The 12233-nt window shown below is 38.0% G+C and overlaps 1 protein-coding gene across 9 annotated transcripts in view; it reads left to right on the plus strand.

The window, feature by feature from the left end:
• ANKS1A (ankyrin repeat and sterile alpha motif domain containing 1A) overlaps positions 1-12233 on the plus strand; it is a 158378-nt gene that overhangs the window by 128645 nt on the left and 17500 nt on the right. For all 9 annotated transcript variants that reach the window (XM_067467989.1, XM_067467991.1, XM_067467993.1 and 6 more), the window contains 3 exons: positions 9799-9897; positions 11430-11579; positions 11706-11813. In XM_067467989.1, the coding sequence (XP_067324090.1) occupies positions 9799-9897; positions 11430-11579; positions 11706-11813 (357 nt within the window). The remainder of the gene's footprint in view (positions 1-9798; positions 9898-11429; positions 11580-11705; positions 11814-12233) is intronic.

The raw sequence follows: 12233 nt of genomic DNA on the forward strand, positions 1-12233 counted from the left end.
CCACTCTTTTTACTAATAAGTCGCTTTTGAGTTTTGAACTCTCATGCGCATAGAATAATTGACTTTTAAAAATCATATACACGATTGAACACTATTTACCAAAAATAACAGCAACAAGATGTTTTCAGACTGCCAAACAGATATTCCCATAATAAATCCTAAATCTGAACTGTGGTTGCTTCCATTTTTACTCGGAATTCTTCAGTTCTACATTGGCTCTGATACAATGCTAGTGGAATTATTTGGAGATGGCTATCATACATCACTGATCTAAATGAAAGGTTTAAAAGAAGTGACTTGCCACTTCCCTTGCTGCCTGAATACTGGTTAGGCCTCGAGCTGCTAATACAATTTCAGATCTCACCTTTGTTGCACTTACTGCTTTTCATGCTACAAATCCTTTAGTTGCTGGTAACTGTCATTTACACCAGTCAAACAGAACAGTTGGAGGTCATGAAGTTGTATAAAGAATTAAACAATTACATTAGGTGGATAAAGGGAACATTTTCTAGTGTAATTGTGAATTTTGAATTTGTTCAGTACACTGCTATGTCAGTTTTGGTAGAGCGATAAGATGCACCCATGCTTAAATTGCTCTGTTGATCATTCAGAATCAGCGCAAGTTAGAAGGAGTATACTAGGATGTTTCTTAGTGACGCCAGTAAAATGATGTTTCAAAGTCAAGTCAAAGTAGGGAAATTCATTCCAGACCATTACTTGAGATAGTTCTAAGTAAATTATTTTGGCTGAGCTGAAGAAAGATGTTATCCTACTGCCAGATCAGAAATTGCTGGAAACTGGAATGCTTGTGAAAAAATTCAATAAATATAATAAGATTTGAAAAATTAAAAGAAAATGTTATCTTATCTGTTCCGTGAGAAAGACCACTGGGGATTACATAACTACATTCTCCTCTGTGGCTACAGAAGAGGAAAAATTATCGGAAATTTGTCAGGGAGGTTGAGATGGGGGGGAGTCACATTGTATTGAAGAGTATAGAAGCAAATGTCAAAACCACTCCTATGACTGACTGGCTGGCTTGTAATTCAACTTCTTGAGAAAGTTCTGGAATTGGAATGCAAGGTGAGGGACATCAAGTGCTAAAAACTTATGAAATCTAAATGTTCAGTATGGAGAGTATGCAGGAGGCTTGGCATTCCCAGTATCTGCTCAGCTTATGTTGTAAAAGAGAAAAGTAAAATGCCTAAATGCTGTTATTAAGGGATGTGTCAGTTTGAGGGCAAGAACTAACACATGATAATACAAGGCAGAAGCTTTAAAACTGCTCCCAAAATAAACTTACGGTTCCCCAGTGGTTCCCATGACCAGAGGTTTCATATATTTATTTCAAATTCAGTTTGTTCACTATTAACCACTAGCAATTATATATTATGTCATATTTTCAGGTCCCAATAGACATGGCCAGAGTCACATGTCAAATGAGTTCTCATGCCTTAATCTACTCTCAAATTATCTATAATTGTTAGGGGTGCCTTTAAAAAGATGCAACATGGAAGAGATTTGGGGATGTAGTATCATACTTAGTGGAGAGGCAGGTAGTATACTGAACAGCTAGCATGTATGTTGGTTGATGGAGCACTAAGCCCAAAATTAGCACTGTAATACTTTTTCAAATATAAATACCCCTACTGTAGCAGAAATGTGTTCCGCATCGAATTAATCCTAATCCCCTACTTGCCACATACTGCATTGCAGCAAGGAAGATTGCTTGCTGCTATTGCACTGAGCATATAACCTTAAAATACTCTCAGAAGTTGTCATCAGTCTAGTTTTGGCCTCTGTATAGTTTGTATGATGCTGTTCTCTAACCATCTTCCTTTAAAACAATGTGCAATTTCCTACTTGCAGCATTATGTATTTAAATTAAATTGAGCAGCTAGGAACAAAACATTTGAGATTTTCTTGTAAAGATACGTCGTTAAGAAGTCTTGAGTGCCAGGTGTTTTGACAGATTTCCACATTTATAATCTTGCTGTTTCAGTGTGGAATTGCTTAGCAAGGTAGAGTTATTAGCTCAGCAGTGCATTTGACTTCAGAGAAAATGAAGAAGCTAAACTACTGAATAACAAAGCATGCCCCTTCCTCATTCAGAAGAGTGTTACTTCTAAGATATGCTCACTCTGATGGTCCTTTACTCTTAACTGATCCTGCATTGGAGAGTGGGTTGAAAAAATAATCAGCAACTTGGTCAGTAAAGTGAAAGATCTACACTGTGAGACAAGACGGCATTGCTTTTACTTTAGAAAATACTCTTTGTGGATAGTGCTGCTGGGTCTTGATCCGGAGCTCATTTTCTGACACTGGGACAAGTCAAGGGCCATACATACTTGAGATAAAGCCAGATCCCAAACATGGTAATTGACAACTGAGGTTCTAGTCAAGGAACCGTATTGCCTTCCAGGATTCCAAATATAAATTTAATGTAGAGATGCCTGCAATAAGTCAAATTACATTTGTAGATGTTGACTGTGAAGTACTAATAGTCAGGCAAGATCATCAGACAAAGTAGACTTGCCCTATATGTCCATGTATATTTAATCAAAAAAATCAGTTAAAAAAAACCCCTGTGTCAACTTATCTAGCGGTCAGTGTGAGTACTGCACTAACTCTTCTGAAAAAAGGAAAAAAAAGACAATCCCCATTTTTTAATAGAGAGGCGGAAAAACAAGAGCACATTCCATCCCAGGGGAACTAAAAGAACCACTGATCCTCCTTTGAATGCCTGGGCAGGGAAATGGTGACTGACCGCTGATGCGACATTGTTGCTTTCCCTTCTCTGCAATTTTGATCTTTGATATATCAAAATCTATAACTTTGGCCTCCAAGCCTGTCCTCAACTTATACAAGAGGCCAACTTATTTATAAGTATATAAAGTAAATCTATATATAATAGCTGATGCTTATAAAAGCTTCTTTCTCTCAGTCACAACGTTGCTGCAAGATCTCTGCATACAGATTCAGAGTAAAACAGTTGTCTTTGAATACTACCACCAGGATGTTATAATGTCACAATGATATGTAGGAGTGCAGGTCTCCCTTGGATTGATTCACAGTGGTGTCTCTTCACAGGTTTTTAAAATAATGAACAGCTAGACAGAGCAGCCTCTTGACACTTTCCACTACTTTGGTTCATACGATTACATTAAGAGATTTCCTGCCAGGTTTTGTTTGTCTCCAATGCATCTTGCTTTCAAAAGCTTGTAAGAAGGACTACTTAATGAAGACTTCCCTCTGTTTTAAAATGCATTTCTCCTCTCAGAAACAATTAAGGAAAAATCTCTCTTTTCTCCCCTATGGATTTTCTACCTGTGTGCTCAGTTCCGCCTGCTCTTCAGAGAACCCAAAATAGCCTTTGCCTTTTACTCACAGATAACCAGTTGGATTCTAGAACAGGCAGCCTTTGGAAGGAGCAACCGCTGGGCTTTAAAAGGAAGCAGGGGGTCCATTTCGGTAGATGGTGAAGATTTATCTTCGCAGGCACAGTTTAGAATGGTCAAATGAACAAAGCCTGTAATGATGTGCTGAATATTATGTGTTGTGTGTTAAGTACTTTTTAAAATGGTGATTCACAAAATGAAAAGGGGATGAAGGCAGGAAATCACCAGCTGTAAGGAATAACACAGTGAAAGAGAAAGCAGCAGTAAAGAAAATCCTTCCCCTACCCTTGACTAGTGATGAAAATAAGACCTTGTTTTCCAAGTCTTTACCCCACAACTTCTCTTTCTAAATTGTTATTTGGGGGAAATGCACTGAAAACTCTGAAGCAATCGTGGTTCAAGTGGAGGTCCTGAAGCTGGTGTTGCTAGAAAGATCACTTTTTTTGTCTTAAGACTTGCACTAAACATAGGCAGGCAAATTATTACACTTCTTCATGGAGCCCAACCCTACAAAGACAAAGTAAGGCTTGCTGAATCCAACAGGACCTTACCTGCATATCATATGTTGAGAAATATGATGTGGTATGGAATAAATCTATTGTTGCAGTGTCTTAGTCTAAGAAATTTATACTTGGCCTCCCCCTAAACATTTCCACAGAACAGATTATGGGGCACATGAAAAACTGAAGACTATTCTCTGACACTGAAGGAAATTAAAATACTGATAGCTCTTCTGCATGGGACATGGAATCTAAGTACAACTGGAAGAAGTGCTGGGTGTTGGATTAAAGCAGTGGTTCCCAACCTATGGTCAGTGGACCATCAGTGGTATGCAAGAACTAAAACATGGTCCTTGGCTTCACTGTTACTACACCGTTGCAGCAAGAGCGACTGGTCTTGCAAATCCCTCTGCCAAGGCTTATTAAATATGGTTTTCTGTGGGCAAGCAGATGGCGACTACTGGATGGCATATGTTCTATATCAGAAACTAGAGCTGATGTGGTCTATCCAATGCAATTTTCTGAATCAGCACCCCAAATAACCCAACCAAATCTAAAGTTGACCAAAAACTGATTCGTAATCCTTTTGGTAATGTTGGAAAGTGGACCCTAGTCATAGTGGTTCCTGGTCAAGCGGTCCCTGGTCAAAAAAGGTTGGGAACCACTGGATTAGAGTACCAGTAGAATGCTACTTTGACAATTGCTTAGAAATTAGGGCAGAGTACCATTTAAGTGTAGCTCACTGAATGAATGGAATGGAGTTATTTACTAGGAATGAGTCACAACATATTTCAAATTTATTGCTCTTTTCAAGAGGTATCCCATTTTATTACGGTCATTCTATAGACATAGTGCTCCAGAAAACACCATGCCAAAGGCTACTTCCTGTTGCCACATGGGGATGATGATGCATAGATGTGCTCCAACTTGCTTTATACTGAGAAATTTTGAAGAGTAATTCATGATTAGAAGTAATAATGTTCCTTTGTTCATATTTTCAGAAAGGCAAAGGTAGCACAACACTTACTGCAAGTACTATATAAAATCTAACATTCTGCAAAGATTATAGTCAAAAGGCACTGTGTCTTTTTACTTATTTGTTTTAATTATGATTTTAATCTGTTCCTTTCATTTTTATTTGTATTTAAATGTAGTTACCTGACATTTGTGCCCTTTTTAATAGAAAAGTAAGATATATAAACATAATAAGCAAAAGATACTTGCCAAAACAATTTAATTTTAAAATACCTGCATTACAATGTAAAGTGTATTCCTTTAAAATAGTATTTTTGAAAAGATGACTAAAACTAAATAATAACAGTAGTCACACTAGTAGTAGTAGTATTTGTTACCCGTTTTTCCTTATGGCAAATAAGCTAACCTATGGTACTGTCTAAGCTTATATCTTGATGTGCATCATGCCAGAAAGTATAGTAGCTTAGAAGGAGTGCATATGCTAATAGCAAACGAAGTTGGTATGGAACCAAGCATAAGGTCTAGGGTTAACTTGGGAATTGTAGCCCTGTCCCTGTGCTGTGTAAACTTGATAAAGTCACTACAGACAAGTAGAAAGAAGCCAAGGCCTAGGGGATTAAATCTGTTATTTGCATATGAGATATACTGAATCAGTGATATGCATAATTAGTTTATTATGGGCGGCACTTGTCGTTAAGACACATAGATAGGTTTTATATTTTACAAAATGGCTGTGTTGTCATTTCACTAGAATCTTTTATTCTTTTAGATTAAATGGTTTATACAATACAGTGCTTGTGAAAACACAAAAACCTTGTGCTTGCATTGTACACCCTGCCATGTGGGATCTATCCACAATGAGAAGTCAGTTCTTGTGCTATTTCTATTCCATGCCACATCATATGTATTCTCATACCAAGATGGCCTAATCTCAGTGTGCAATTACTGTTGTCATTTCATGTGTAAAGAGGAATGATTGGCCTCACACCTTCAGCAGATGGGAAATTCACTCTCAAATAGCCTTCAATGTTTTATTACTACGTTTATTGCAAACAGCTTTCACAAAGGTTGATTTATCCCATGCAGTCTCCCCTAACCGATACAGCTAAAACCAGTAAGGGGATAACTAGAAGTGTATTCAAGGAATCACTCACTAGAAAAATTTCTTTTTCTGCCCCCTTAGTTGCTATTGCTTAAACATGTTGACATAAAACTGGAGTTTCAGATAGTTAAGGGACTGAGTGTATGGTATGTATTTATAAGGTAATTTTCTATGCCACCTTCGGTTCCTGATGAGCCCCCAAGGCAGTTCACAACAGTAGAAATCTTAATTTTATGCACTTTTAAAAGCATACAAGGACCCAGGAAAATCATAGAGAAAGAATAGGAAGCAGATTTAAAATAAACTGGGTTGTTGTAAATCTTTGGGGCTGTATGTCTATGGTCCAGAAGCATTCTCTCCTGATGTTTCGCCTGCATCTATGGCAGGCACTCACAACCTCTGAGGATGCTTGCCATAGATGCAGGCAAAACGTCAGGAGATAATGCTTCTGGAACATGGCCATACAGCCTGAAAAACATACAATAACCCAGTGGTTCCAGCCATGAAACTTTTAACAATGCATTAAAATAAATTGCAAGCCCAGCAGAATAGCTGTCTGGCTAGAAATAACCAAAAGATGGGCTGATCTAACTTCTCTGTTGAGATATTTCCAGAATCAGGACATTGCCACAAGAAAGACGTTATTCTTCACTAACTGCTCTTCTCTTTAGATCATAATATTTGACGACCAAATTTATGTGGAATTAGGTGCTCCTTCATATATACTGGCTCCTAACCAATATCATAGAGAGTTTATTTTTATATACTATCAGTACATTTGTAGAAGCAATTTTAGTACGGAACCTGTGACTTCATTTGGAATGTGCCCTTTGTGCTATAAAGTGTGGAGGATGTAACCAGTTAACAACCCTTACCTACCACCCTCCACCACCCTGCAGAAGAAATAAAAAAGTAGAAGGAGTTAGATTTTCGCAATATAGCAATCCTCTCTGATATTTATTGGTCTGAAAATTTTAATTCACCTATCCAGAATAAAATTATAATTCATTATGACAAATTCATGGAGGAATACAGAAGTTATTATGATAATGTGGGAAATGTAGTTGAATTTGGGGCCCTCCCTTTTTATCTCAATATGGGCACTGGTATAAAAATAAAATGGGGGATATTGATTTATGAAAGATACAAGTGAATGAGAATAAAAGCCTGTTTGGTCTAACATGGTGTTGACGCAGCAGTCAACTAGTAGATCTCAAAAACAAACATCATATTACAAAGCTAGTTTTTGTTTTCATGCTGTTTCAGGAATAGGGCAGCTATTCTGCAGATGGATTTGTATTCCCTTTAATAAAAGAAAATATATAGCAGAGTAAGCATTGAACATTGGCTTTATTAAGCTCTGTGTACTCATTCATTCCTCCACACTTCATATACGGGGATAATGAGCTTTGTAAAGAATGTGTAATGATGAAAGTCACTGCTCTGGAGAGGGGTGGGTTGTTTCCATCTCCATGGAGATGCATGATAGATTACAGTGATATTGACCTTCCTCAGATTGTTGGCGTGCTCCAAAATAAATTCAATTTTCTCTCTCTGGCCCTCAAGGGAGTTCAAGCAAAGATGAGCTTTCCCTGCATGCAGTGCAATGCACTAGTAAGGCCGACTAGGAGAAAAGGGCAGGCAGTTGAAGCTGCATTGGAGGGGGTGGGTGGGTAGTATGCTGGATTGTTAAACTGAGCTCAAAGAGATGACTGATGAAACCAAGCATGTATGAAATGGGAAGGTCATGTAAATCAATCTGCTAAAATTTATTGGATGGAAAGAGATGCAGTGGAGCTCACAAGGAAAGTAGGCTGTAGACAGTCTGACCGAAAAAGTTGAGGAATGTTTCAGACCCTCACTTTATGCATGGCTTTTTCATGGCTGTCAAGTGTAATCGGGTTGAGACAGTGAAAGACTTATAGAAAAGAAGCATGGATACATATATTACACTTGCAAAACCAGAAGCAAAATCAATTTTTCTCAGTTTCTCTCAAGAGTGTGACATTGAAGTGGTTTTGGTGCTGTAGGGACAAACAGTAGTCATCCTACCAAGGAGCAGTTATAATGCTGTTCACAGTTCTCCCCTCCTGTTAAAACAGGGAAATGTAAACTCTTAAAGCTACATTCCTGTTGTCCCAGGAATGTATCTCAGGGATTATAGAAGAGATACAATATCAGATGTCTTTAGCTATTGCTAGATGTCGAGTCAGATGAGTTCAATCTAAAACGTATTCTCACATCAGAACTATCTGACTGCATCAGTGGACAAAGTGATAAAACAAAGCCTTCTCCTTGGTTGAGACCAGTTGCCATTTAGTGCTTCATGCTGCAGAACTGTCCGTGATCATAACCATACCTGATCATTTTATGTCTTCGTTATGCAACAGTATGGAAAAACTAATATCTGAACATCCTTGTGTGCGCTCTCTACATTCCTTTCTCTTTGTGTTTCCTTTGTATTCTAAACAGTTGTTTAACTCTGTAAGCAGACTGGAATTTTAAAGAAATGCAGGAGAAAAATGTGTATTCATTATAGGTACTCATGTGTACTCATTATGGGAATTCATTATATGTACTAGCCAGAAGATGTCTGAGACATTTGCATTTTAAAAATTTTGATATGGAGTTTACGAAGTGCTCTATATCAGAGATTCACAGCAGTGTATAGTGTGTTAAAATACAAAATCTAACATGAATAAAGCAGTGATTGTTTTTTTATTAGTTGGGGAATTTTGTTTGGAAATAACCCCTTTCAAAGCTGATCAAATACAGAGAAGGTTTAGCGCATTCCTAACCTCAGATGGAAATGATGGGAGACAATATGGTAAATGTCATACTTGATGGCTCCCCCATCAGGTCCCGGACACACATTCAACCACTGGAAGTGTCTTCTCAGAAAGATTCAGTGACTATACTGAATGATGATGAGAAGTTACATCCTCAGATGTCTTGATCTTTAATTGGTTAGGGATTTGTAAAGTGGTGCCAAAAACTTGAATTTGGTTCAGTGGCAAATAGACACTCAGTGTATAACCAACAGCCACAGGGCTGCCTACTACACTATGTGCAACTTCTAGACCAGCATCATGGGAAATGCCACATAGAATTTATTGTGCTAATTAGTTTTCAGGCCACATGATGGCTACATACCCTTTTGACATGTCTATCACATTAGTAATGATAGTTAAGGGAGCAGTTCAATATCTTGAAGATCAGTACTTCCACATCTCTTGACTAAGACTGTATTTATGGCACCCATCCAGGAAAACACTATATTGCTATCATAAATCTGGAGGAGATGCTGAGGGGGCAAGATAATATACACAACTGACCACCAGCTATGAGATTTTATTGTAAGGGCTTCTTGCTGTTCCCCATTCCCAGATCTGGGGAGCATAAAAAGCTGTGATAAAAAATGATTCTTTATGAAGATAAGCCATATTTTATTTGAAGAAAAACAGAAGTTCTGTTTTTTTATGTGTTCCATGTTAATGTCACTATTTGCATAATTTGTTGCTTTGTAGAAAATCTTTAGCACTAGGAAGTTGGATTCCCTCTGGCTTCTGTGGTTTTGCTGGATGATTTGCACACATCTTCAAGGATATCTTTTAGAGCATTAAGAACTAGAGAGTGGAATTTGCTTAAAATATAAAGGATGGTAAATTCACTTTCAGTATCAAATTCTACATCTGCATGATGCTTATGCAGAATTGTGGGACATACACAGGTTGGATTAAAATGCAATGATGCTGTGCCTTATTTATTTTCTCTCTCTCCTACTACTGAAACTCCATTCCACATTTGTCTCATCTTCCTGCAGGGCTGTAATGTCATGGAAGATCAGGACCTTCGGGAGATTGGTATTAGTGACCCACAGCATCGCAGAAAACTTCTACAGGCTGCACGTTCCCTTCCTAAGGTTAAACTCATGCATATCTTCACATGTAAACTCAGATAAAGTACTATTAGAATATTCTGGACTTGAATGGACAGATCATGTTACAGAAGCAAATTGCAGTCTGCTATACTAATTGCATTGGGAATAGAAGTGTTAGTAAGAAACAGAGGATATTCTATTTTTCACTGAACATTTGAGTCAAACAGATCTTGAACTGTGAGCAATTGGAGTTAAGAAGAGCTGTTTTTGAGAAAATAATGTGTTTGTAGACTAGCCGATATCAGAACAGATACAAACATTGTGAAGAACTATGCACGGTCTGGCTTGACCCATGATGAAACCATTATTGCAGAAGTAATTAGACTGACAGCAAATTTACTAAGGAGTTGCTAAATCACAAAACGGTTTTTCATATTGTCGGCAGTGAAATACCTTGTTCCTGTATGGTTGCCAATACAAACATAAAATGCACCAATAAAACCTTCCCTTGTGTGACTCTATTACTGGAAATATAGGGCATTTCCAAATGTAACAACTATACTTTGTACTGAATGGAGCATTAAGATTTTATGTGAGCGAAAATACTCCTAGAATAGAAAGTTTAGTATTCAATTTCAAAACATTCTGCTTCAAATAGATTTAAGCATTAGAACAGGAAAATAGATTTTTTTTCTCCTTAAGTTCCTGATTTTTGGTTATTTCTGAGAGCCAGTGCATTCTTACACAAGCAGGTATACTAGTGTTTTTTGAATTTTTATTCGACTTGCCAAGATTATTGTACCACTGATATACAGAATTGGGATCTATTGATTCTTTGACAGGCTTATCATTTGTCTCTTAGGTGGAAACTTTTTTTCTCTTAAGGACCATATTCTTGTAGAGGTTATGTGTTGGGTTAATGTGGGTGATGGACTGGGCTGAAGCCAACAATGAACAGGGCCAAAAATAGGTGAACCTCCCTCCATATCTAACAAGCCGTTTTCTCTTTCCTCCCCAAATTGTGCTCCATTCACCAGGCCTGGAAAGAGAGGGAATGTTCTTACTAGAATTCAGATGTAATCACTTGCAAAAAGGCCACATGAAATTAGTCTGAAGACAAGGTCATGGTTTATTCCATTTTTATAAGGTCTTAACTCACGTTGACCTTATTAAGGGAACTGTGAGACAAAGAAAACGTTGCATATAATTGAAATGTGATAGGCCATTTTTTTCAGTAAGAAAAAGAAATCTTGAGTGATTTGGAATATAGTTTGGGGGTCTTTTGGGAAAGAGGTGGTTAGTAAGATAGTCAACATTTACATCATCCAAATTCACACACACACATAAGCTTTTTACCTTGGAAGAGAAAAAAGGCACCACTATATGATCTGCAGTAACTTTTCATGGACATATTGCTTCTATCTCATAGGAAATTATGGAGTGTTTTTTCTTCCAACATCCTGTGTAGTAGGTGTAGCCAAATTCAATTACATAGAAACCTTCCTCTTTTTGTTAAGATCCAAACTCTTTGAGTCTTGTGCTGTGGAAATACTTTTCTCTCTTGCTATCTGCAGGTGAAATCCTTGGGCTGCGATGGAACTCAGCCTTCGGTCCCAGCCTGGCTGGACTCCTTGGGGCTGCAGGACTACATTCAATCATTCCTGTCAAGTGGCTACAGCTCTATAGACTCTGTGAAAAACCTCTGGGAACTAGAACTAGTAAATGTACGTTCCTAAGCTCCAGTTAAGAGCAAAATTCCAGTACTTGCAGGACTATTTTCATCCTGGCGACATACAATATAGGAAGGATATGAGGTGTGTTTTTTTAAACAACTTTCTCTATCTCTTCAGGTGCTCAAGGTAAATCTTCTCGGGCATCGTAAACGTATAATAGCCTCTCTGGCAGACAGACCATATGAAGAACCCCCACAGAAGCCACCACGGTTTTCTCAGCTAAGGGTGAGTCACTATTTACATTTCAAACTTCCAGCGCATTTTTATAAAACATGTGGTGTTGTTCATTCCTTCAGTTGTTTCCGACTCTTTGTGTCCTCATGGACCAGCCCATGCCAGAGCTCCCTGTTGGCTGTCACCACCCCCAGCTCCTTCAAGGTCAAGCCAGTCACTTCAAGGATGCCATCCATCCATCTTGCCCTTGGTCGTCCCCTCTGACTTTTTCCTTCCATTTTCCCCAGCATAATTCTCTTCTTTAAGCTTTCCTTTCTTCTTATGATGTGGCCAAAGTACTTCATCTTTGCCTACACTATCCTTCCCTCCAATGAGCAGTTGGGCTTTATAGAACATGTGTCTTATTTAAAAAATCCTTGATTTCTACTGTCCTTTTAACCATCTCTTCACAAACTAAGAAAATTATAGCTC

The sequence above is a fragment of the Anolis sagrei genome, chromosome 4 (assembly GCF_037176765.1).
Source record: "Anolis sagrei isolate rAnoSag1 chromosome 4, rAnoSag1.mat, whole genome shotgun sequence".
Classification (NCBI taxonomy): domain Eukaryota; kingdom Metazoa; phylum Chordata; class Lepidosauria; order Squamata; family Dactyloidae; genus Anolis; species Anolis sagrei.